The 27512-nt window shown below is 36.5% G+C and overlaps 1 protein-coding gene across 6 annotated transcripts in view; it reads left to right on the top strand.

The window, feature by feature from the left end:
• MLLT10 (MLLT10 histone lysine methyltransferase DOT1L cofactor) overlaps positions 1 to 27512 on the top strand; it is a 129629-nt gene that overhangs the window by 57378 nt on the left and 44739 nt on the right. For all 6 annotated transcript variants that reach the window (XM_061351880.1, XM_061351887.1, XM_061351864.1 and 3 more), the window contains 3 exons: positions 2456 to 2551; positions 9173 to 9428; positions 11438 to 12004. In XM_061351880.1, the coding sequence (XP_061207864.1) occupies positions 2456 to 2551; positions 9173 to 9428; positions 11438 to 12004 (919 nt within the window). The remainder of the gene's footprint in view (positions 1 to 2455; positions 2552 to 9172; positions 9429 to 11437; positions 12005 to 27512) is intronic.

Raw genomic sequence — 27512 nt, 5'->3', positions numbered from 1 at the left:
GCTTGTTTGGGGTTCAGTGAAGTTGTTTAGTTTAGATACACATGTACATTGATGATACAGTGGGATGGGTAACTAGCACTGATGAAAGGCTTTTGGATTACCAGATCTGAACGATAACATGGCAGTGTTGGTGTAGATGCTTCTGTTTTCACCCCTGCTTGTTTTCTAGCAGTATGAGTAGCAATTTTGAGTCTGTTACATTCAATGAATTACTGAATAGACTGTGCAGTGCATTTGGTTCCCTCCTCTCTGTTTTTTTTTCTTTCAAGTGTGTATTTTCCAGGCCTAAAAGGACCCAAACAAACAATCCCTACTCCAAAAAATACCCCAGAGAAAACAGAAACAACATCTGTGGTCTAAATCTCCCTAACAAACCTATGAGGATGATCAGGGTACTGGAGCTTCTCCTGTATGGAAACAGGCTGAGAAAGTTGGGGCTGTTCAGCCTGGAGAAGGCTGCGTGGAGACCTCCTAGCAGCCTTCCAGTATCTGAAGGGGGCCTGTAGGGATGCTGGGGAGGGACTCTTCATTAGGGACTGTAGTGACAATACAAGGGGTAATGGGTTAAAACTTAAACAGGGGAAGTTTAGATTGGATATAAGGAGGAAATTCTTCCCTGTTAGGGTGGTGAGGCACTGGAATGGGTTGCCCAGGGAAGTTGTGAATGCTCCATCCCTGGCAGTGTTCAAGACCAGGTTGGACGAGGCCTTGGGTGGCATGGTTTAGTGTGAGGTGTCTCTGCCCATGGCAGAGGGGTTAGAGCTAGATGATCGTAAGGTCCTTTCCAACACTAACTATTCTATGATTCTATGTTAGGTTTTAAACAACTTGAATTCTACCTGTTATATACTGTTGTGATTATGACACCTGCACACTTTGCTATGAAAAACTCCACTTTGCTATCCAGGCAGCACACTGAGGGGAAAAAAAAACGATAACCAAGTTCACTTCAGTGTATGAAAAAAACAAATGTAGAAATCCCCATCAGACTTTTGGACCTTCCTTAGAGTTTTAAGAAGTGTACAAGCATCCAAAGGGCTGTGCATATTGTATTCTAGCAAGTATATTTTTGCGTGATATTTTGGTGAAGTTGGCTTTGGTACTTCATGAATTTTCTTGACTAAGCTGGCAAAATTAGAAGTTCTTTCATGAGAGTGGTTGTGCAGTTGCTGTTGAGCAAATTACGTTTTCTTTAGGGAGTCTGAGTAATAATTTTGATAGTTAAAGATCAGCATGGGTAATTTTTAAGATTGAAAACAGTTACTGAGTTTTCATACAGCTATTCAGAATTAAGCATTTTATGTTGTCTTCATCTTTTCAAGCTCTCAGTGGGAGTTTAAAAGCCCCTGTGTCAATCCATATGTATGCATTTTTTGGGTATCTTTATGTTGAAGCACTCATTCTGAACAAATAACCATAGATCGTGCTGTTCTGCTGTGTTTTGTGTGTGTGTTCACATATACCTAATAAAGAAGCAAAATACTTATGTGCCAGTAGTTTACAAGTAACTTTCTCTGCTATTTTCCTGCATCTTCTGATGTTGGCTGTCTAAATAAACCATATTATGATACCATGGGAAAAGTGACCTTGGTAAAATAGTTAACTGGGTAAAAACACTGGCCTCCTGTGTTCTAAGCTGAATTGTTAGTTTTGTCAGACTTGGGCTTTTTCTTTGTGTTTGAATTGTTTAAGCAAAAACAGTTTGGGTCTGCATCTGTAACCCTTGAAGAATTCATGTCTACCAGTATTGAAGACTTTATAGTCTAGAGGCTCTGGGTTAAGCAATTATTTTCTGTTTGCACAATTTCATTCACACTGCCAATGATTCATGTTGTATTTAAAATAAATAAATTCTCATGCTCTTTCAGAAAGCAGACTTCAGTGGTATAGCTTTCGGTATTGTCCAGTTTAACATGGAAGATACTTACTTAGTATGTAAAATGTATGCACTCTTTTGGGGAATGAAATCTAAATCAAATTTCACATTGTTATGCATAAAGATGGCAGTAGTGGAGCCAAAGCTAAAACTTGGATTCATTTGCAGTAGTATCCCGATAAAAAATACCATGCAGGTGCAGAAATTCAGGAAGATAGAAATCGTTGGTGAGAAATGCAGGAAAAATTCTGACGTGGCAGCCATGTCTCTGTTTTTAATCAGGTTTCTTTTGATGATTAATTTATTATTTGGAAGATGGATAAATTATCAGCAGTGGATTCATAAATGCTGCCTATAATTGAAGGATTTCAGTTTGTGTACTTTGAAAGCAAATATAAATAAATATTTTATTTGCTTTTATAAAATGTTATTATAAAAATTCAAAAAATTAATGTTTACATTAAAATAGTGCAGGATGTTATTACTCTCTCAAATTTTGATAATGTGTGATGCTACATAAAATGGGTTATGCTAAAGATGAAGCTGAACTTAGATTGTATTGTCTTTTGTAACTTACAGAAATATAAAGAGAAAGATAAACACAAGCAAAAATATAAGAAGCAGTCGGAGTCCTCGCCATCCTTGGTTCCATCTCTTACTGTAACTACAGAGAAAGTAAGTCAATGTGTTTTTCCTCCTCTTCCACTTCAATTACTTCTGATTAAATTTCATGATGTAATCATTCCATTATGTGTACAGGAGCTTTCTAATGGTATAGATTCTGTAATTGTCAGTCATGCGTGGTATTTTTCCTGTTGCATAAAATCCCAAAATACTTTGAGATTTATCATATAGAGAACAGCTTAAGAGTTTTGTACAAGTGAGTGATTCAGTGACCTCAGTCAGGTGCCACTGATGGTCCAGTAAGTTTTATTTCATTGAGTTATGTTTAATAATTTGAGAAGTTTTAGAAAATCTTTCCTTTGAAATTCACTTGTGTGTGCTGAGCTGTCACTGAACCTGTAAGCATTTAAGCTGGTAATTAATGAAATTACAGCTCACGCTTCATCTACTTGTAGTATCACATTGCCTTTTTAGCAGTCTGCTCCATTAGGCTCTGTGGTCTTTCCTTCCTATTCATTTACTAGCAAATACCTAACTCAAAGGACAACATAGAGAGTTAAATAGTGACAGATCTCATTGTACTCTACAAGAATGCACCATGGGTGTTAGGTGGACAGCCTGCCCCACTATGGTCTTCACCATGGGCTGTAGGGGAATGGGCATCAGCTCTGGTGCCTGGAGCATCTCCTCCCCCTACTTCTTCACTGACCTTGGTGTCTGCAGAGCTGTTAGTCTCACTCATCTCTCTGGCTGCAGTTACTCGTGGGGAGTAACTTGTCCCCCTCTTAACTATGTTATCCCAGGGGTGCTACCACATTTCAGGTGGGTTCAGCCTTGGGCGAGCTGCTGATCTGTCTTGGAGCTCTCTGGCATTTGCTCCATCAGACATAGGGCCAGAAGCCACACCTGTAGCCCCCTGCTACCAAAACCTTGCTATAAAACCCCAATGCAGTGTGACAGTTTTTATTGAAATTAGGTTGTAGAACACTTTGAATGGTATTGACTGGGCCATGTGATTTGTTATTTCCTTTTATTAATTTGTCCTGAACACATTCCTCTTTATCAGAGACAACTTGCAAACTTCATAGCCTGTAAAAGAAACTTCCTACCCTTCTTGTGTGGGAAGTTCCTTTAAACTCTACATTTTTTTGTTTAGGTTTTGTGCTATATATGATCATATCTTTTTTCAATTGCATCATCTAATCATCATAATAAATTTTAACGAAATGTTACATTATTGTACGTTGGTGTAAAAGTTAAAAAAATATATTGAAACAGTGGTTATTTTTGAGCCCTACTTATTGCAATATGCTTTTAATGCTGAAGAAAGTTAGATTGGTTTTCTGCCAACCTGTTTTCTAATTGCTTTGTCCTTAGACTTTTCCTAATTTACAAGGTTTACAAGTCAGTGGTGTGTACTTTAGGAAGGCGAACAAGAGTAAAATCCCATGTTTAGCAAACTTTTATTAAACCCAGTTAAGGACTGATAGTCTTCCTGAGTTGTTGGACATACTGATAATCGAGATTGTACTACATATGTATAGCAAGTCAAATAAATTTTTGCAGGTCAATCTATAGGATTTATAATAGGAGCATTTTAAATATTTTTATATTCTTTTGAATACCTAAACCTCACCTCTTTATAGTCTTAACAATAATAAAATAGATAACATTAAAAAAAAAGTTGTAACTCTTATGGTCAGTAGCAAGGTAGAACTAGAGCAAATACTAAAGAGAACAGGAAGTCTCTATAATTCTATAACATAAATTGTAACTACATTAAACTAAAACAGAAGTACTCATTGTGGAATTTAAATATTGGCATGTGGCCTTTTAATTTTCTTCTTTTAATGTTTTACACCTTGTGTTTTTTTTTCTGCCTAAGCTGTCTGCTTCTTTTTCTAGCTTCTTTTTATAATGCTTCATATCATCAGGAAAATCAGTGTTCATTATTTTTAGATGAAGTTACTGTGATTATGGTTTTCTTGTTTCATTTTGTTTGTTGTTTTTTTTTTTCTCCTTTTTTTTAAATATCTACTGGCTATTTGGAAGTGATTTTTTTTTTTTTTTGGTGGTTCGTTCCTTTAATTTCTTTTGAATTTTTTTCCCTACATGCTTTTGGCACCATTTACTTGCATTTACTTTTCTGGGTGATAATTTCATAATGTGTTCCTGAAAAAGTTGAAATTTTACTTATAAGACAAATTTTTATTTTCTTCCAAAATAAATACTTGGTTCAGAATATTGTATTAATATGTCACTTTTGTGTGTCTTTTTACATAGAGTTGTCAGGATTGATTTAGGCTTGATGTCTTTTACACAGCAGTCTGTTTGCAGAGAATACGTCGTTTCATCATGGTATAAAATTACTTCTGGTACCATATTGTTCCTGTGGGGGGAACTAGAATTTGAAACTAATTTTGTTTTTCCTTTTTAAAGAACTTAAATCCTTTGTGATATGGTGGTAATGACCATATATGTAGGTGATGCCACAAAGCATGTTTTTGTCTGGATGAATGGCTTCTTAAGAGAGATTCATGAAGGCTGCAGAATAAACTGTGGATTGCCTGTTTGTTCTGCAAAATTTAACTCCAGTAAGTTTTACTGAGGTTCCAGTCCAAATCCTGTGTTGAGACGTGAATACACCGTTTTGAGAGGCATTTTTTGTGATATGTAACGCAGTAAACTCTGCTTAGTCTGGATCATGTAAGTGTGAAAGAATTTGAAATAAGAAATTCCCAGCTACTCTTTGATTAACATACTAAGAAGTTTTTCACTTCTTGGGCATAGATACAGAATGTTTTAAGAAGGGCTAGGAGAACTTACGGATTTGAATTGTCTCTCCCTTTTTTTGGCCGCCTTCTGATTTGGGAAGGGCTGTCACCCCTTTTATCCGTCCTGATAAAATCTTCTGTCTCAGGTTTTGAGCTTTGCTTGTATTGAGAGTTTAAAAATATGTGTGGTTTAACATACAGAGAAAAATACAGTTATCCTTTCTTGGGTTGGGTGGAGTGTTAGTAATTAAAACAAAACTCCAAAATATTGATATACACAAAGACACACAATGCAGTGTATCCACATTGAAACTGCAGTCAGTAACTAAATAAAAGATACTGCAAAGAGAAAGAAAGTACAGCTGATTGCATTTTATCTGTAATAGCAGAGATGATGATGATAACCCTCCTCAGTTCATCCTCGCTATCAGCCCAGTCTGGTTATTAGGGGACATGCTCAGATCCAGCTGCAGTGAGGTACTGAAGAGAATTAAAAGAGTAGGGGAATGTCTGTTTGATATGACTGAACATCACTATCCTACAGCTGTCAAGTGTTTGTGAGGTACGGGGTATGTGTTGGAGGTTTTTTTGTTGGCTATTTTTTGCTTGGACAGTGCTTTTATTGGCTTTTTTTTTTTTTTGAGGATTGCCTGCTGTGGTCCTTCCCTTTTCTGTACAAGAGTACCACCTTAGACATCTGCATTGGGGTTAACAGCTTCTGAAGCCTTGGGATGTACTGTGTACAGAAAGAATGATTATTACACCTTTACTGTAAATCTAAAGCTATCCCAGAAGTTTTAAGATGTGCTGCAGATTGGTGGTATAACTCTTCAGGATGCACAGAGTGATCTATGGGGGGGGGGGGGGCATAAAAATGACAGTAGCTCTCTCTGCACCAGATTGGTAATGTGAAACTTTGCTTTTTTGGGGAAAAAAACACCTGCTAACTGGTTTATGGAAAGCATAAAGGAACTCTGATACGCACAGTTAGCTTGGTAATCGCACTAGCAAATACTGATTGAATTTTGAGAACAGATTAACATTCATGAAGCAGACAAGTCCTCCCAGATAAACCAAGGAATGGAGTTGGAGCATCAGGGAATTTCCTTTTTGGGGCATGTCAGTACTGAAATGAGGGAAAAATGACTGACTGCAGTGTGAACAGTGGAGGGGGTAGGCGTGAGCAGTGTATCTTGTTTAGAAAGCACATGCTGGAAGAAGACAGCATTGTAAGCTTGGGGGGAGGGTGGGGACTCCAGAGGTTGAAGCCAGTCAGTAAATAATCTAAGGCATTCTGCCTCTATCCTTTTATCCTTGCTCCGTGCCACTGTCACTCTCCTGACCTCCAACCCCCCCCCCCCCCCAAAAAAAAACCCCACAATGTAACTTTGCCATGGCGTATTAAGTTTTTTTCTGAGACATTTCTCTTAGGCCTTTGCCTTTTAGAAAATAGCATTTTAGAAAAACAGTTTTAGTGGTGAGTAGGATATTGCTTGAACCAATTAGCTTAATAACCTGTACCTTAGATGCTATTGCGTATCTTGTGGCTTCTCAAAGCAACTGATGTATGTGTATCTGGTTTACAGCACTTTGCTGCAATTAATAATAAGGAATACAATCTGGGGGAAAAAAATACTGACCAAATGACACCAGCTTTAGTATGCTTAGGCCATATTGCATCATAGTAGTATTCAAGATATTCCGAGTAAGTGTGTAGATTTCAGCACACTTTGGAGTGCCTTCTGAAACACTGTTGGAACAAAATCTTCACCAGCAGAACAGCAGTGTGCATACATGCTCCCCAGAGAGCAGGGCTCAGGCTTTTGCAGTCAGACCAAATCTCTGCATGGTAGATGCAAATTGATGGCTAATTGCCATTGCCTAGCCCTGGCCAGTCTGCAGAGCTGTGTTAAACTCTATTTCCCTTTAAAATAAGAAAATAAGTAAATAAAATTCCTCCAGTAATGAGGAAGAGGTACTAGACAACATCAAACTATGATTGTTGATACCAACAGAGAATTATCCTTGTAATTAATATCCAACTGAGTGGATAGGAGATAAGAATTAGGAAAGGAAGGTTTTTGGATGGGAAATCCTGGATCCTAGAAAAAGGCTGACTTCTGGTTTAGGTTACTGCATATTTGGAAGCCCTTTGTTCAAATAACTCAGATCTGATCCACTGCTACTTTGCTCAGGTCAAGTGACCACGTCAGTTTCAGGAAAATCAAGCATTCTTGTGGACTTCGTAATAATTCAAGAAGTTAATTAGTAAACATACTTTAGAAGTGGCTTGATCTCCATTAGACACACTTACCAGCATAGTAATATGAATGTGGGGTAAATAATTCTTAACATTGTACTTCAACAGACTTAGACTGATTTTTCTTCTTCACAGTTATTGAGAAAATCTGTTATATTTGTTGCAATTCACGAGAATTCATACATAGCAGTACAGAAATAGATTTAAATTTAAGTTTTTATCTTTGTCAAAGCTCACATATTTAGTTGTCTGAAGAGTAAGTTCTGTATAAATAAATGTCTTAGCTGTTTTAGTAAAAATGTGGAAAACTTTTTATAACAGCTATGCAAAGATGCTTATGATGAAGAAATACTCTGCTGTAGGCCTAAATACAGCAAGCCTCTCAGGGAAGAGAAAACATATATGTGCTCGATTTTAAGAGCCATATATTTGTGTAGTCTTTAATGAAGAAAAGTTTACTATTTTAAACTCTCTTCTATAAAAGCTGAAAAACTAAGCTTGTTTGGAATACATGAGTAGCTTCTAGTTTGCATATTTTCTGTGGAAGAAGCTTTATGCAGTCAAAAGGCTATTTTACTAGCTGGTTTGAATATAAATAACAGTAGTCTGTTACTTCCTTTTCTGTAATTTTGCATTATTTTTTTTTCTTCTGATACAAAAATTCTGCTATGATAATCCCTTCCCTTTCCTTTCCTTCTTTCTCACTCTCCCTCTCCTTTTCTCTCTCTCACAAAAACATTTTTTATATTATGGAAAAAATTCCATACCTTTGTGGGTTTTTTCTAATGCTATGTATGCAGTTTCCTTGCCCACCTAATTACTTTCTGTGAACCTATTTTGATGATTGTTCACCAATGTGAGGAATTCTGAGAGAATTCCTTGGAAGAATAATGGGCCTGAAGATAAAATTTTTGAAAGCATTGTGGAGAGCTGATGGGTGTAGGAAAAGGGCTGGGTGGGGTATGAGGAAGCAATCTGCACTGGGGGCTCCGGGAGTGTGTTAGGTTGTCTTTATTTAAGGGACTGGCTGAACGGGATGGTTCAGATGGCAGGGGATCCTAGCGTGATGGTGGGAAGTGAAGACATATGGGGCAGTTGGTCTTGCTGGAATTGATTTTGGTTTGATGTTTAGACTATGAAGTCTTAAAAGTGCAAGGTCTTAGGTTCTGAAGCCTTCATCACTTCCACTGCTGATGGAACAAAGTTTCCAGTTTGAAGAAACAAACTGCATAAAAATGGTATTTTCAGAGAAGCATATGAAATCTCATTTTTTCTTTTTAATTCTGAATTTTAAGCAGCAAAATAACAATATCCTGTGTAAATAGAATGTAAAGAGTCTGTAACCATAAATGTGAGATTACACCACTGACCTCAGTGAAATAAGAGTTTCAACCAAAGCTGACATTAGTTTCACTAATTATTCCACAAAATGAAGTTTTATGCACTTAAAATTGTTCGCTGAAAATCTCAAGGATTCACTATATATAACTCTTGCTGTTGCCTGTTACTTTAGCATTTGAGCACTTCCAAGTTTATTTTAAAGAATGGGTTCTTTTAAGCAGTTCTTTTGTTACAGGTTTTTTTGTGTGACCTAACAGTTTCTTTTGTCTTTTTCCTTCTCTCTTATCAAACTTCTAGACATACACAAGCACTAGCAACAACTCCATGTCAGGCTCCTTGAAGCGGTTGGAAGATACCACAGCTCGATTTACAAATGCAAATTTCCAGGAAGTTTCTACACACGTTTCAAGTGGAAAAGATTCTTCAGAGGCTAGAGGGTCAGAGAGCAAAGGCAAGAAATCTGCAGGTCACAGCTCGGGTCAGAGGGGAAGAAAGCCTGGTGCTGGAAGAAATCCAGGAACAACTGTGACTGCAGCTAGCCCTTTTCAGCAAGGTATCAGTTGTTATGCTGTAACACGACATCTGCTTTCACGTGAATTAGAAATCTTACCTATTTAAAACTTGAAAAGTAGATAATCCTTTATCCTCAATTATGAGAATGTTGTTTCACTTTGGGGGAAAAAGTAACTTTTCTCAGGGGAAAAAATGTTCATTGCTGTAATGTGAAAAAGAAGGTCGCACATCATTAAAGGGCAAAATTGATGCTTTTGTTTAGACTGTTACTCTCTTTAAGCGCTAAATATGGAAGTTTCTTTATGTGCTGCAGAGTTAGTCTGGGGTAAAATTTAACATATGAATTTCAGTCTAGGGGCCTTTCTTAGTTTTTTTTTTATGGAATAATATACTAACATTTTTTAGTTAGTGCATATTAGAACGAAGCTGAACTACCTAATGTATTGGATGTGGTGGCCCCTAAATAGTTTTTCAAGGTGCAGACATTTAAAATACACTGTTTTCTTCAAAGTGAAAGACATTTTTACTTTTATATTTTTTGCCATTGAAATACATAAGCAGAAGATGATTACATGACAACTATATACTTTATAATTTTACTTTATGTAATACAAAAAGTTTAATGTTTTAAACATGTTAAAACCCACTAAGTGCACTGTTAATACTTCTGAAAAGCAAATTTTATTATGGCATCCTTATCAGACTTGAAAGAAAAAAAATTGAAAGTCAATTTTATTATTTAATAAAATGTACTATTTTAAAACACAACAAACCAGACCTTCTATGAAGTAATTTTTATAATTTTCACCATGGTGTGTAGCAGCTGACTGTCATTTCTGCTTTATAATCTTGCGCTTCTTTGAGTTTATGTATGCAATGAGTAGTTTTAAATTTGTGTACAAGTCTTACAGTATTTCAGACTCTTTTATTTGAAAAAACTAGAAGCATATTTTTCTTTACATTCTCAAAATTCTGAAAATTGCCTTCTGGAATCCTGCATTTAAAGAAAAAATCTTGCTCACTGCTGATGGCAAAATACATCTTTACTATGTGCTTGTATTTTCTTTAAAACTGCATTAAGTGAAGTTAATGTAACTTGAAAATACAAAAAAATGCCTTTTCATGATTTTTAAATTGCTGTATTAGTGTAAATGATATTTTAAATGGAATTCCTAATATTGAATGGTGTACCTATTTTTAATAAGATTTTCTTTTATATGCAATGTCATATTTAGAAGTATTTTTTGACGGGATAGTTATCATCAGTCTGAATTCTGTAAAACAGCACCCACATGCACCCACCCATATAGAATTACTGAATTTCAGTGAAGGTATGTTTGTATTTTCCAGCTGTGCTCCATTTTCTGCCTTGTGTGCACTAACACAGGGATGAAATAACTGGATTCCAAATATTAGAGAAGCAATTTAATTCTATTACACAAAAGATCTCTGTGGTTCTCTGACAGTGCTAAAAAAGTCTTAAATTGTCAATTTCGTACACTTTTTTCCACTTCTCCTGTCCTTTTGAAAAATACCACTTCCATGGAACACCTCCTCAGCCAGCGTAAATTAAGTGCAATTGCTGTTCCCTTGACCTGTGTCAGACCCTTGATTTAGGTAGAATGGTAGGGAAGATTGCAGGCATAGTGTAGATTTGATCATAGCATGTTTCTATCAGCCTTCTTTTTATATATGTGTATGTTTAATAAAACCTGCTTTGACTTGCACCAGGTGTGTGTTACAGCTTTTAAAACATGAGGAATGTCAAAAGTTGTTCTAGCAGCAAAGTTGTTTATTCTCCTTTTGTTCATTGTTTGTGCCCCAAATTCAAATCTGAATCTCAGACAGGAATCTGAGAATCCGATCTAGCAGGGCGAAGACCCACAGGAGGAGCAATGAGTTATCTTAAAAATAATTTCTGTAGCTCTTGGTAGCAATGTTCATTAAGTCCTTCCACTTTAAAGTTTTGTATCCAAATATATTAATCTTTCCCACTGATTTTCATCAACTACAGGAAAAAAATCCTATATTCTTTTCTTCTTTTTTTAGGAAGCTTTTTGGGCACTCCTGGGAGCATAAAGTCGTCTTCTGGAAGTTCAGTTCAGTCTCCCCACGATTTTTTGAGTTTTACAGACACAGATCTGCGAAGTGACAGTTTCACGCATTCTCAACAGGCTGCGCCAACCAAAGATGTAAATAAAGGAGAAGCTGGGAGTCAAGAGGGGAGTGTCAATTGTTTCACTTCCTTAATTGGTCTCCCTTCATCATCAGCTGTTTCCCAATCAAAAAACTTTGACAGCTCCCCTGGAGACATAGGTAATTCAAGCCTTACTTCTACAGCATACAAACGAGCTCAGACTTCTGGAATAGAAGAAGAAACTGTAACAGAGAAGAAACGGAAAGGAAATAAGCAAAGTAAACATGGGCCTGGTAGACCAAAAGGAAATAAAAGTCAAGAAAGTATTTCCCATCTTTCAGTTTCTTCTGCTTCCCCGACTTCATCTGTGGCATCTGCTGCAGGAAGTGTGACAAGCTCTGGTCTTCAGAAATCTCCAACTTTGCTCAGGAATGGAAGTTTACAAAGTCTTAGTGTTGGTTCATCTCCAGTGGGTTCAGGTAGGCATTTACTGGATTTGTTTTCTTACCTTAAAGTATGTCTTTGTTATTTTAGCTGTAACTGTGAATATGCTTTTGAAGAACAGAGTATCATTTAAAGTCTCTTGAAAGTCAGATTGGGGAAAAAAGTGAAAATTAGAAAGAGGCTGTTGGAAGAATAAGTTTTATGTATCGGTGCCACTGTGCCATAGGTGGCTGTAGTAAATCGACCCGTGTGTAGACTGATATGCTATATAAATGCAGGTTTTGTGTCTTTAGGGGAAAAAATAAGTTGCATGAGAATATGTTCTTTGGAAATTATGTGACAGGTTTAGCTAAAATAAGTGATAGTGCATACAGTCTGTATTGTCTGTATGTTCTATTACATGGAGAAAATCAGTACTCGAGCATATCAGCTGTGCTGAGTGTGTCCCTCAGTTATTTTTCACAATTTAGATTAACTAAAACTCAAAATGTCTGTATGGAGAATTATCAGTTTAAACACATAAAAGGATATTTTGAATATGGATCCCTGTGCAGCTTGATGACATTTTCATATTCTTCTGTGTTTTTTAGCAATTGAAATTGGCTGGTTTGTTCTTCCTCTGTTCTAAATGTTATGTGCATCTGGGGCTGAGAGAGGCTTTCTTTCCCCAGTAAAACTGTGTGTGGAATGACCTTGCAGAATACTGTATCTACCAAAGTCTTTGTTGCTTTGAAGTTTCTTTCGAGGCCTTTGTGTTTGGGTAAAAAAATAGCAAACTATCTGTTCCCTCCATTTTGTAACTTTGAAATTCTGTCGTTTTTGTTGTTTTAGGGGAGTTTTTTGCCTTTTTTTGAGAGGCTGGTGATGGCAAAGGAATGGAAAGTGAATATTTGGTTGTGGGCAGGTTTTCGTGCTTTTATATTGTGTATTTTCACTGCATAAGCAAGAGATACTTTAAACCCATACATGCATCAAGAAAGAAAAAACTTTGAGAACAAGGCATACTTAAAAACTTGATCTCAAAACTGTTTTAAGTCTTTGTTAGGTATAGGTAAATTATGATTTTTATTACAGGTAATAATGGCAATAGCAGTGGCAACTATACTAAAAACATTTTTCCTGCATTGGAATCAGTAGGGAGAAATGGTGTGTGACAGAACTTTCTAGCTCACTGTCCATCTTTTTGATGAAATGCAGTTTAATAAACATGTTAACCTGATATCTTTTGCGGACAGAGATCATGCAACAGATGAGTGTTCTGGTTATTTCAGTATGAACTTAATTACTCCTTTATGATGTTTTTGAGGTGGATCATGTATTGTTGTGGTTGGGTAACAGGTGGAAGCACAAGATCTTGGTTCGAAGTGAACAACTCATGTTTCCTACCTTTAGGCTTGTCTTTGAATATTCTGGTTTTGTCAGCTCTTGGAACTGGCCTTTCCCTGGCTAGGGCCATTCTTGCTTCCTTTGTCCTCCTTTATTACATCTCACTTTTCCACCTGTAAAATGCCAGAGATAATTTTAAGCTTTCTTTTTACAAAGCTTTGAAATAGGGGATGGACATACTGGGTAGGTTTTATTACACGTATCGTGGTTTTCAGCCTGTAATTTCCCCTGTGTTAGGCATGCTTAGATTCTTAGTAGCCAGTGTTAGATTTGTCCTTTAAACCAGTGATATTTTCTGAAGATGTCAGAGAATGTGAATGAAAAGAAATAAAATCCATAAACAAAATAACCCTAACAAACCCCAGAAAACTCAAAGAAACAAAACCAGGTGTTTGCAAGCAAAGGCATTATGATGGTAGTGCTGCTTTCCTCACTTCATCATAAACATTTTCTGGGTTTAGCAGTCCATTTACAACTTTGTTACAACGAGGAAGGGCATATGAGTATTATCAGAAGCATACCTGAGAAACATATATTTTCTCAGGTATGATACGCTGATGTTTCTCTTTGAAACATTTCTGTATTGTCCAGTAACAGAATCTTACACGTGAGTCTAAATGATTTGACCCAAAACCCCAGTTAAGATTTTGTGCATGTAAGTGTAGTAAAAGAAAAGGCAGGGGAAGTTAAGCAAAAAAGTTTTTAATGACTCTTACTTGGAATTGCCTTGTTACTTCAGAGAAGCAGAATCAGGAATGAGCTAGACCATACTAAACAAATCTTTTGAGTCACTTCTTTCAAGAATCTCCTCCTATTTTTATTTAATAACCTTCTTAACTGTAGCTGCCATTCCTTTTCCATTTTCTTAAGAGTATTCTTTGAGATCCATGAAAATGATGAAAATCCTTACTTCACAGACAAATGATAATCCTGTTCACAGTGTTCAAATTAGATTAAATGGGGAAGGAAAGCTTATTCTAAAGGGTAACATAGTTTCATCACATGCCATTTTTAGGTAATTAAGTGTCTTCCATAATACTTCTATTTTTAGAATAAGTATATTCTATTTTTAGAGTAAGTATATTCAGCTCATTTTGTGAAAGTATCTGCCTGCCCCAAACTTCTCTCCAGTCCATAGAACTTGATTTTCCTCTTTAGTAACAGAGATGTACCGGGAATAGTACAAGGCCACATAATTAAAAGCTATTACAAATAAACTCAGGTTGTATTACAGTTGCTACTGGTCTTTGAAGTCTTTGAATTCAGCATCTGAATTTTTTAATGGGGAAGGGTTTCATATGAACTCTACAATTTGATAGAGCTGTTTTAAGTCACACTAGTTGAATTCTCAGTATTGATTTTCATCATCCTTCTAGGGAATAACACTTATAGATAAATTTCTGATCCAGAGTATTGTAAAGCTGTGATCCTTTCTGCTGCAGATTTTTATTTTTTTCTTTTCACAACAGTGGTGATTAAAGAACAGAAAAACCTTAATCCAGAGTTTGGAAGAGATGAGTAGCATCTTGTCTCAATCCTTACCTCTGCTAGTAGTAGATTCTAAGATCAGTTGTTCCTTTTACCTTACTTGCACTTTATTTCAGCAGTAATGCAGAAACAAATAAGGGAATTAAAGAAAAGTACAGTTATAGTAAAAAAGTTTCATACATTTTGTATTTTCCTGTCAAGCAGTTTGTGCAGGCTCTGGTCCCTGTTTGCTTGGAGTACACTTCAGTGCTTGAAGAGCTGAGAACTCGTTTCTCACAGCAGTAGGGAAAAGAATATTTAATGTGATGTACAGTACCTTCTGGCTTTTGTGGAATAATGCAGCAGGGTAAAATGAAAAGCAGTCAAGTGTCAGAAGTAAACTGAATTTTGTGCTTTATGGTAGATAAAGTTCTCCAGGTTCTGCATGGATTCTTCCTGCTGGAAGAAACAGTGTTTTAAGTGTATAGAGGTGCTTCTCTGTCATTTCCAGTTCTGTTCTTGATTTGAAGCATACACCAAATTGTATTGTATCAGCTTCAGTTGCTAAGGACTTAAGGGAATCTTTTGCTTTGTAATTTTTTATTTTAATTTTTGCAACATGGATTTTATACCCTTATGAGTACTGTAAACCCTACAAGGGTTTTTCTCCCTTTTTCCCCCCCTAAGAACACTGGAGAAGGTTTTAATTCCAAATTGCGTCTCAAAATGGGTAGCCTGTTTTTTCAGCACCCTTGCTGTGTCTGTCTTCTGGAATTCCTTTGTCACAATTGAGGTGACCTTTTTTTTTTATCTTCCTACATTTGTATTTCTGTATCATGTATGTTCTGCCCTTGAGCTGTCTTAGGGCATGCATTGGTTGGTTATACTAGACAGTGTTCGGAATAAGGTCCCTCTGGGTTGATACTGTCTTGTGCAGTCAAATTCCAGTTTTGTATAGAATTTACTAAGTGCTTCAGCTTAGCCCATGTGTTTTATTGCCCTTTTCTCATTTGATTCAAGCGGTGATGAAGCCTGTGCCAAGTTTTACATTCTTCTGCAAGAAGGTGATCTTACTGTTAAGCTCTTTGTCATACTGATGATGTAAGAGAGCGATCTCTGAGCTGCAAAGTAGGTGATTAATTGGAAATAATTCTCATGACATACTGAGTCCCTCAGACCTTATGTTAAATCTTTATGATGTTATGTTTAAATTCCTGTAACCTTGGACATACTAACTAAAGCTATTGGGAGAATGAGTTTAGAAAAAAACACTATGGAACAATTTGTGCTGTTACATTTCCCTGCTGGGTGCCCCAGAAGCCAGAGCAGAAAAATAGGTCTTGTTGTCTTAAAACGCCAGCCTATGTTCTAGAGGAGATAGAATAGAAAGAACAAATTGATGGTAATGGATATTAATGACCTTTTAGGATTAAACGAACTGTGTAGAAGGCACACAGGGCAAAATTCATGTGCAGAGAGTTTGATTCTTCATATTTGAGGCTCAACAGAAATGGTGTTGATTTGATACAAGATTAAAATGTTAAAATTGACGATTGTTGCTGTAGAAAACATGGGGACATTCATCAAGTAGTTGGGAAGAAATCACATGAGGTAGGAGAAATTTATGAAAATGGGGATTATCATTAAATGGTCCTCCATCAATGTTCTCAAGTAAAACAGGTGTTGGCAGCAGCTACGTCCAGAAGTAATAAATTGGCATGATGGCAAACACCGTATATTTTCATGGCTTTAGACTGTTAGTGTTAAATTTCAGTAAGTCATTAAAACTTGTGAAGTTGTAAGAGACTGGCAGGTAGTTAAGGGTATGTAATTAGAATGTGTCTGATATAAGAAAGGTAGATGTTAAGAGATGTAGAGATTTAATGATTAATGGCGGTTATTGTGAGTTAAGGAAAATAACTTACTGGACTTTTTTTTTGTATTAATAAAAGCAGTGGCATAGTAGAAGTCTAGACTTCAATTGATACAGCGTGGCATTTTAAATAGAGACCTCTAATGACAGGAAGTCAGCAAACCTTTGCTTTAAATGTAGTTAGTGGCTAAATCTGAGTTTATTTTTGATCAGAGAATTTTTAAGTCAAAGAGTTAACTGTAAAGTTGCATTATTTCCCTGTGCATCAGTTACAAACCTTATGCTATCTATTGGAAAATTCTGCAATTCCTAAAAAACCTGTATGTGAGGGCAGGGTAAGATGGATCTCTCAGTAAGCAGTGCAAGCCGTGAGTTGTGTTGGTGGGGCTAAAGTAAAAGATTATGTCTAAGGAAGATGGATGTGTACCTGCAGGACAAGGATGGCCTTCTGGGGAAGGAAGGGCTGGAAAGAAAAATTATACAGATGAATAATCAGGTATGTCTGAGTTTCCAGTGTTGAGCTGTATTTTAAAAGATCTGAATGCATAAACAGCAGATGAATCAGAAAGGTAGCTTTGTGTTCAGCAGACTGCATCTCGTCTTTGAATACTGTGTCTAGTTCTGCTGTCTGCTATGTGTAAAGAAGAGCCATCAGAAGGATTCAGGACTTGAAAAAGCACATTACTGTACAAAAGCTATGGAGTTTGTCCAGCTGTATGACGTCCTGTACTGTGAGAGTGGCGAGGCACTGGGACAGTTGCCCAGAGAAGTTGTGAATGCCCTGTCCCCGTAAGTGTTTAAGGCCAGGTTGGATGGGACTCTGAGCAGCCTGGTCTAGTGGAAGGTTTCTCTGCCCATGAAGGGGGGTTGGAAACAGATGAGCTTTATCCAAAGGTCCCTTTCAACCCAAACCATTCTATGCTTTTCTGATCATATGAGGAACTGAAAACTGATTCTATAATGACTCTTAGCCTAACAAAGTAAATCGTGATCAAGTGAGAGATGGTAATAGTTGAAAAATTCTCACTAATGATTCTGAAAATTTGGAGGCGATACATCTTCGAGAAGATACAGTTCAGTTGAGCGTATTTATCCGATTTGCAGTGGGAAGTTCTAGAACTAAGAATCAAACCATGTGCTCATAGAGATTGTTGTTTGACTCTTACCTACAAAGCTAATGCTGTGCTGTATTACACTTTTGATTTCTAAAACAAAAATCAGCATGGTGAATCAGTGTGGTGTGTGAAATAGACTGTAACAGGACAAATAATGCATTTCACAGTACAGGAATTAGTAGGGAACATGGTATGTTCTATGCTTCTATCAAAGATTGGGAAGAAATTAAGAAATCATATCTTTGCTGATCACTGTCAGGGTTTATGGTAGTTTTTAACAACATATATTGTACTCAGATATAATGAATAATAATTCCTTGATTAAATTTTGTAAAAAAAAGGAGAAACAAAAAAACTAAACAGTGAACTTTATAATAGAATAGGGATGTATTTTGAAAACAATTATGTTAAGCTTTTGAATAATGATGGAGAACTGAACATTATGTCATATTGAGATGATTTAAGAAAAAAAAGCTGTTGTCATCTTTGTGATGCTCATTTCAGGAAGGGATAGATAAGTTATATCACTTGAAATAACTCCATAGATATTACAGGTAGCAGAGTACTGTATTTAATTCTGATTAATTTTTCACTAGAATATGAATATAGGAAAGTTGAGAAGAGGCATACGATAGAATCATAGAATAGTTAGGGTTGGAAAGGACCTTAAGATCATCTAGTTCCAACCCCCTGCCATGGGCAGGGACACCTCACACTAAACCATGTCACCCAAGGCTCTGTCCAACCTGGCCAGGAATGGACCATTCACAACTTCCCTGGGCAACCCAAGTGTTGACAGAAAAATGCAGACTGATGGTAAGTACTTAATGAGGTGGGCTGCTGAAAACAAGAAATGTTCAGCCTTTCCACCTTTAAATTCTCCAGGCTGCCCGACTTGCCAGGGAAGCAGTGGTTTGTGCGTTAAATACAAATCAGTTTCCTGTGAACGTGTAGGAACTCTTGGAGCATTGATTTGAAATGAAACTTGATATAAACAAAGCAAAACAAAAGGAAGATCTGTTTCCAAAAAAAAAATTGTAATTTTTTTTCTCCCTTTTTTTTTTTTTTAGAGTGAAAACAGATGTGGGGGCTTTCTGAAATGAAAAGTCCCAGGGAAGGAAAGGGAGTTCTCATAACTAGGGTCTAGTTTATATGTCAAGTTGCTTAGGCCTCCCTGTATTGGAGATTGTGGGCAGCTGTGGAAATGAGATTTTACCTGACTAGTTAATTGTTGTATGAGAATATGTCTGTCAGATTGAAATGGAAATTTTGAAGATTATATACTTTGAAACTAGATTCCCAAATTACAGTGTGACTCTGTGTATTAATTTCTAGTTACATTTCAAAAATACATCATCATTAATTTATTATGCTCTGATAGTCAAACAGCAAATAGTATGTTTAAATTATGATCTTGTGATACATAAAGAAGATTCTGGTAGTTACTCATTTCAGGAGAAAATTTAATTTTAAACAGCTGAGCAAAAGATGTAATTAATTATAAATGGTTTGAAATTTTGGTTTTATTCAAGCTTTGAGAATTTTCTACCCAAATATGATTTTAATACTGAATAGAATATAGATTTTTGTCCATACAGAATTATTTGCATGATTGCCATCTAAATATGGTATTTTTGAAACATAATAAATGTCAGTATAAACACACAGGTTTTTTTTTTTAGTGATATGCATATTGGCAGAGAATAAAATGGTTTGGGAGAGAATGGTCTTACAGTCTACCTAAGTTAATGTACTTACTACTCTCAAATTTAGCCATAAATCTCTCATGTTAGTGAGAGAAGGTTTTCCAAGAAGTCTATGAGCTTTTTGTAAACTGTTTGCTTTTAGACTATACTTGACCCGTAAGCCCACAAATTGCCTGTATAGTTTTGGTGTTAGGTTTGAATTGCTAATAAAAACTCATTTATTTTAGGCCCAGGTAGTCTGGATAAGCTACACTGTGTGGATGAGAACTAGCTGATAGTTCTGCTATTATTGTTGCCTGCATAGTGAACAAAATACATTGCCTGCTTTTCCAAGGATTGATTATTTTTTCAGATACATGGGGTAAACTTATGCAGCATTATTATTATATTTATAAAAATGCAGAAAGAGAAAATGCATGGAAACTTCCAGTTTTGTGCTTGGATTAGGTTAGTTCTTTAGCTCTTTTTATAAAACTAAGTATTAGAACTTAATATAGAGAAGGGGAACACGGAGGCACTCTGAAACAATTAAGATTTATATTCTATCAGATGTCTTTGTTGCAGAATCTTAGAGGTGTATCTCTTTTCTGGGTATAAGCAAATATTCCGTAAACGAAGTTCTGTTGCTGCTTGGAAAATGAAGTGAGATATAGGTGTTGTTCACTTACTTGCAACTGTTTAGTTCCCAAGATCTCCTTTAGAAATTAAACTTACAACCCAACCCCCTTTCATTTGTTATTGTTTTGTGTATATATTGAAGTTTTAAATTAAAATACACATCTTTTTGAGTGTGAAGATTTTTCAGCATCTGGAGTCAATTTACTAGAGTAGGGCATTCTTTGTAAGTCAAATGTGAGATAGCAATCGGTCTTTTAACTCCATAAAATCTGTTAAAGGTGACAAGGGGAACATAAAAAAGTGTGTGTGGGGAGGGCAAAGAAGATGCTTGACTATAAAAGGAGCAGTAGGATTTTTTACTCCTCCTTGAAAATTGTACTTACAAGATCTTACAGGCTTTCAAGTCATCCAGGAAGTCAGATACAGCTGAAAAATAAGTGATGCGTATGTATTGATGGTATTTGCAGCATTTTGTCTCTCTGAAGACTGTCCAATTCATATGGTAAAATTATTTTCCTGTTGTTGTTGCCAGTCAGAGGTGATAACGCTACAGTCAAGTTTTTAAAATCAGAAGGAAATGTGCTTTGCATTTAAATGTTCCATTTATTTGATGTGAAGAGCTGAAGTACCAGGAGTTAAACTGAACGAAAGCTCTTTCAGGATTACAATCAGGGCCACTAACTTCTGTATAAGCAAAGGCTCTGATGTCTGGAACGGTTGTTGGTTATCATAATTTTTGAGAGTCCCCTGTGAAGTTTTAAAAATAAAACAAAAGTGCAAATAGAAATACATAATGTAGTGGTATAAGGAAGACTCACTACCTTAAAATAATTAAACTTTTAACTGAAAGATGGGGGCAAATCCATTAATACTTACAGTGGACAGATTCCTGTGCCGATGTATAGCAACTGTACTATCTGTATACTGTGCTCTTTTTAAACAAATATAATCAGTGTCTGATCATCACTCCACATTACCTTGTGCTTCCTTCTTACACAAGCAATTTATTTTACTTACTTAAACAGGTTGCGTGGATGTAATAGGACTAAGAACAGTAGCTTTCTGAAGCTCTAGGTGGACTGTGGTATGGTTTTCTGCAGTGTCTGTCACTTTGTACAACATTGGGGCATGCCACTGTATTTCCAGAAGATTACTCAAATAAACCTCTCTTTCAGGAGTATTAGGTATAACTGAGAAAGGAGCTTGATATTCGGGTATGCTGTACACACAAAATGGGATGTCAGAATACTTAGCAAAATAGTGAAACAAACCATATTGTTAGAAAAGTTACTTCTTGTCTGATCCTGAATTTAATACGAATTTGTTGTTCATTTTAACTGGGATTTAATGCCTAGTTTAGATGCAAGCCCATTGCTTCATGTTCTTTAAATAGTTTTAATTCAGTTTTTAAATATAATTCTTTTTTTTTTGGTGTCAGATCTGGTAGATATGCAATGTGTCTGTGAGAAGGCCATAAGAGTAACATGAAGAAGACTGCTAATTTGACAGTGATCTAGCTTGCTGCATATGTTTTCCTGAGGGGGAGTTACATGCAGTGGTAAAAAGTTTCTGAAGAGGGTTCTCACTAGACTAAGTAACCTGAAAAAAATGATATTTTTTGTCCGAAAGAGTGAGCCTCTTTGGACCAGTATAGCTCTAGAAACTGAGTTGATAATATGAACATGTGTCTGGGGCTTGTGCACAAGTAATCCCATCAGATCCTTTGTACTTGACTTGGATTTATATCTATTTCCCGTAGTTTATTTGTTTTGAACATTTACAAGAAGATTTCCATATTAAGAATGACTAGATGTTCCAAGTGCATTTAAAAAAACCCAAACAACCCCACAACAATAAAATACCCCGAGTCCTTCATTCTCCCAAACAAATGAAAAGGCAACTCATAAACAGTCATAGTTAGCTTTCTTTTCTTCTTTTTTATTTTTATTTTTTTTGGGGAGGCAGGCTGGTGTTGTTAAAATGGAATAACTGTAATTGACTGATTGTTCTAATCTGAAGGATTTAGTGGCTGATTACAGCATATAACATCCTTTCAAGGGCTAAAGTCACAGGCCTTTTTCTGCCGTGGGAGTACTGGTAAGCTTAGAATTTAACTTTAGCTATTGTATGCATATCCAGGTACCTGAAAACCAGGTAATGAACAATAGAGGGGCGGTGATTCGGATGTAGGTATTGCACAGTCAATTCTGAGATATTTTGGAAGTAACAGAAATGAATGAGCTGGAAGCAGCTAAGTCTTCCTGAGCAGCATTGATTATAAGGAAGAATAATGTTAAGATTTTTAAGCAAGCAATAGAAGCATGCAACAGCAGGGTTAAGTAAAGAAAGGAAGGATTCAGACAAGACTGAGAGGAAAGTGTGTAAGCCAGCAGAGATAGAAAATAAAGGGAAACTATGAATGTGAAGCCCAGCTACTATAGTGTGTAGCTTTTTAGTGTGTTTGAGTACCATTCACCATTCCCCAGTGTTTCCTGACACCTTAGCACGTTGGAGTTCAATAGCTTTACATTGGGTGAGAAAACTACGTGGCTGGGAGGATACTTAAAGTGTAGGAAGAAGTTAGGAAAGAGGCAGTTGTACCAGTTTGTACCAAACCTGGTACAGTAGAGGCAGTTGTACTAGGAACCCAGGCAGTAGCTCTCTTTTCCTTCCAGAATAAACCACCTTTTCTTTTCATCTGCCTTCTGCTAATTTGTGGGGTGTGGAAGGGAACAGTGCTAGGGGAACAGTTCTTCTGTTTTGTGTTCAGGCTTGGGTGGAGTCTAGAATTAGCTCCATCAGGGCTGATCTAGTATTGGCACTTCATCGTGTAACTGGATGAGGTCTCTGTTAGAACAGTTTGTTTGAAAAGAGTAGGTTAAATGGGCCATTTTCTACTAGGGTTCCTTGCACCCTATCTAAAGGTTGGGTATCTGTAGTTCTTGATCTGTTCTGGGAATCTGTCTGTTCCATGATTTGTGTAATAATTCTTGAAACCATTTGTACTTGTCAATATCTGGAATGTGATAAGTGAGTTTCATGTCTTTATGCACTGTAAAAGGATGTACTTTGTTTGCAGCTGTTGATCATGTTTTGACACTATTCTTAAAAAAAAAGCATAGTAATTGAAAATACTTGCCATCTTTACAGTATTCGTAATCAATAAATGCCTGTCATTTATCCTGTTACCTTTGTTTATTCCTAGATATCGTCATATCTTTTTAGCATTCGCACTTCACCCTTCTTACCCTTTCCAGATCTTTATTAGTGCTACTATATCCCTTTTGAGAAGTGTAGGTAGTATTTGAAATACAGGTACAACAGGAATTTTTCAAGTGGCATAATTATGCTTTTTGTTTTGCTCTCTGTTCCCTTTTGATAATTAGTAACACTTGCGTAGTTTGTATTTTTTGATCATTGCATACTAGTCCTTTTACTTGTATGGGAATCCTAAGCATTACAAATGAAGAAAGACTTTCAAAGTAAGAATCAAAGGTGTGAATCCTTTTCTCACACGTTTACTCTGCTGGTTCTACCACAGTTTGTTTCTCCCGTTTAGTTTTTATGTATGTTCTTGAGTTGCGACACAACTGCTTGTTTTAACCTCAGGTTGTTGACTAGGTCTGCTGAATTGTTTTGGCAGCTCTTTTAACTGCATCTCTTATTCATCTGGCTATGAAGTGTGTATCTTGTAAATTTTTTACTGGAGCATATCTAGTGTATTCTGCTTTAAAACTTTGTGAAAGCTCTGACAGGTGCCTGGGAATACCATGCATGTGATAGTTTGGGTTAATGGTAGCTCCTGTATGGTACAATTTTAAAGAAACAAAAGTAAAAGGTGTAGTTTCAGACGGTCTGGGGCTGAGCTTGTTTACCAAAAAGTAAAAGCACCGCAACCCCAAGACCCTCACAAACGTACCCATCAGTCCCTTAAATGTGAAAGGGACTTTCCTTAATACCAAAAGCACTTGTGGACCAAAATGGCTATTTTCGTCTGCACAGAAATTGAGCATAACTGGAATGAAATAATATAATTAAAATAAAATAAAGGCTGTGGAGAGTAGTTGTGGGTGAAATGATTCTGCTCTTAAGATCGGCAGACAGCAGTTGCATTGTATGCTCTGCATCTGCGGCAGGATTTGTTGCAGTGGTGTACGGTCTGTGCATTTTAGTGGGTTCGCCTAGTAGAGTAGTAGTTTCGATTTTAAGCATATTTTTGTACATTGTTGTTAGCTATCTGAAAAACTTTTGAGAAGGCTGATTATCAGTTTTGTTTTTATCAGATTAGTTTACTTTTGGCAAGAAGCATCCATGATTTTGTACATTGTGGGTTGTTTTCCCTCTACCACAAAATCTAAAAACATGACTATAGGTTTCTTTTTTTTTTACAGTGCAGACTTGGTCTGTAATGTTTTAATTAGAATACTCTAAATTTGAACAGTTATTTTTTTTCCATGGGAGCACCTTTGACTAGCTGTTCGACTTTAGGCAGCAGGTAAAAGGCAAGGAATTTTTTTAATTACTTCAGAATTAGTTTTGTAATATATTCTAGCATCACTGACAGAAGTTTGAATTGTCTTTGTTGTTAATTGGCTTATGACACTAGTCTTTAATATCTATCAGTTGTAGGGAGAATGGAGAAAAATAAAGCATAAAAGACAGTCACCCACTTGGAACACCAGCATTTATTAGAGTCAGACCTTAGAGGCTGATGCAGGTAGAAAATTCACCCATGGAAGGATGACAGAGGTGTTTGCCACACTCTTGCCTGTTTGATCATCTTGCCAAACTACGTATCTGAGCTGAGGGCTTTGTTCATCAGTAGTGTGAAACTAGTAATTTCATAGCCATGACATCATTGTCCTAAGTATGAATGAAGAGGTGGGCATGACTGCCATCATTCTGCAACTGGGCATAAAAGTGTTGTGTTGCTGTGGAGGCTGAGTTGCAGAGAGTTCCAGCTATCCAGCAGAGGATGTGAGTGTATTCGATATTGGTGGTCAGAGAGCCCCAACCCTTGAAGAAAAGGAAGTTCATGTGAGCAACTCCTTTGGTGTACTGCTAGTTGGACGTCCTTTCTCCCTCTGCATTGAGTTCGTCAGCTGAGCTCCCTGAAGTCCGGGAGGCACAACTGTTTTCTGTTAAACTTGACTGCTTAAGTTAGTTTCAATCTGTCAGTGAAGCAAAAATGACGGCTTGTGATTAAAATTAGGAAGGCAGCTTCAGGTTGAGTTTCTAAATTTGTTCGTACAATGAAATTAAAATCAGTCTTTTGTTGGGAAGGCTGATTGTTGTTGGAAAGTACTTGAATTTTTATTTGTAATAGTAGCTTTAGAATTTACATAATTGGCCTATACTAGAATGTTCTTACACTCAATATTTAAAAGCTAACAAACACTGATAAAAGAAATAAAAATTGTAGTGGATAGAAATAAATCCATTTTACGGTTTCAGCTACCTTAAATGATCAGAGCTCTAATACAAGAAAGGTGTATTCAGGTATATTATTGTTCACTGAAATCCCTGTCTATACATATATTCTTTTGTGTGCCTGTTAAACATGATCTTAACATGAAGCCCTTTTTCTCCTGACTCAAAAGCTTTCTCGAAGTTGATGAATACCATACATAATGGTAAGTTATATTAGAATCGTTTTCAGAGGTTCATTTATCACAAAGGGTAGCCTTTTGTGGAAAAGCCTGATTGAAGGTCTGCATATTCTATGGATTAGGTGAAATACAGGTCTGCAGCGAGTCAATTGTTCAGTACTTGAGTGAAAACTTTGTAGATTGTCTGCAGGAGCCTGATAGGTCAATAGTTCCTCAGTTCTCTTTTTATGATCTTTTTGTATGTGCGCAGTAAAATGATAACAGTTTTATTCCAGTTCTGAGATTCTTTTCTTTAATTTTGTGAATAGTGCTTCTAGTTCTTCTTCTGTGCTCCATTCACAGGTGTGTTATAGTGGTGTCTACTCAGGCATTCTCCCACTTGCCTTCCTGACTACTTAAATTACTACAAGTAATGCATGTGAAGGTAGCCTTGTTTGGTCCATTGTTTGTTCTGACAGCCTGATGCTGCCCATTTGTGTCACTGATAACAGTACTATCAGTTTCAGAGGGAGCAATATTGAATCTTTAATGTATCTAATTGCCATTTCCCTTTAGTAGTCAGTATTGGCTTTGTAGCCCTAGTTCTGTATGCACTCATAGCCAGTGGAAATGAAATATATCTTATTAAATTAGAAATTGGTTTACTTTTGCAAGGCTTTTGTTTGTTTGTAGGAAACAACCATAGCTATATTCACAAGCTACTGAAAGATTTAGGAGAGAATATTTACAGATAAAACACTCTCATGAGGCTAGTTTTGAAGATGATCAAGTTTATTTCTCAATGTGGTATTTAATTGGTGTCAGGTGATCTGTTAATAAAAATCGGATTTTTTACCTATTGGTGTCAGCCAAACAGAATGATTTTCTTGTTGTACATGTATGTTGGAAGAGCAGTGCTGTATGCATTGCAAATTGTATTGACTTGGAGTTCAGCATATGCAAAAGAATTTAAATGTTTAAACTTCTCATGGTGAATTTCTTTGCATTTTAAGGTAGGAATCACTAAGGTTTAATAGGACTTTCGCTTTTCACACTAGTGGAGCCATGAATTGCATCCATTAGGCAGGTGTCTATAGTGGTGGGTCTCTTAATAATTAAAAGAACTAATATTACATTAAATCTATATTCATAGTCTACGTGTGGTGAGACATATTGAAATTTCTCTAGATTTGCTTTGCTTTAGTAAAATAGGTTTAGCTTTTTTCCTTTTGATATAGGGTTTCCCTCTCACTCTCCCAGGTATACTGTGCTCTGAAGCAGCTTTGAGATGAAGGAAAGCAAGCTCACCATTTTTCTGAACAAAAATAAAACACCTGAAGGGTATCTGACAAAGTGTGCTGAATTTGGACTTGGTGAGTTTCTGCTGTTTTATAAGCAGAGCCTTTTTGCTGTTTTATGTTGAAGAGGTACAGGTTCACAACAGTGCAGAATAGAAATTGATGGAATGCCATTTGTGATGACTTTTTTCCACGTTGCACTTCTTTTAAAAACTGATTGTGTATTCCTAACTCTAGCATAGAAGTTGGAAAGGCTTAGAGGAAAGTGGCTGCTTAATGTTGTAATCTTTCTTGTCAAGCAATAATAATGCTTTGTATGACTCATTATTGTGGGGCAGCATAATGTTAGCTACCTGTTTGTTTTAGAATAGTGTTTGAGTGTTTGAAAAGAGTTTATCGTCTAATGTAGTATTTTTTGAGGGTGGTGGTGGCGTTTCATCTACCTTCCCATGTTTTTCTAAGTAAGATTTTAAAGTTGGTCACTTTTTTCCT

The sequence above is a fragment of the Neopsephotus bourkii genome, unplaced genomic scaffold (assembly GCF_033783945.1).
Source record: "Neopsephotus bourkii isolate Nb327-2 ecotype Australia unplaced genomic scaffold, CSIRO-AGI_Nbou_v1 NB_53, whole genome shotgun sequence".
In the NCBI taxonomy this organism is placed as follows: Eukaryota; Metazoa; Chordata; class Aves; order Psittaciformes; family Psittacidae; genus Neopsephotus; species Neopsephotus bourkii.
The sequence above is the reverse complement of the archived record's forward strand: the minus strand, read 5'-3'. Positions and strand labels throughout refer to the sequence as shown.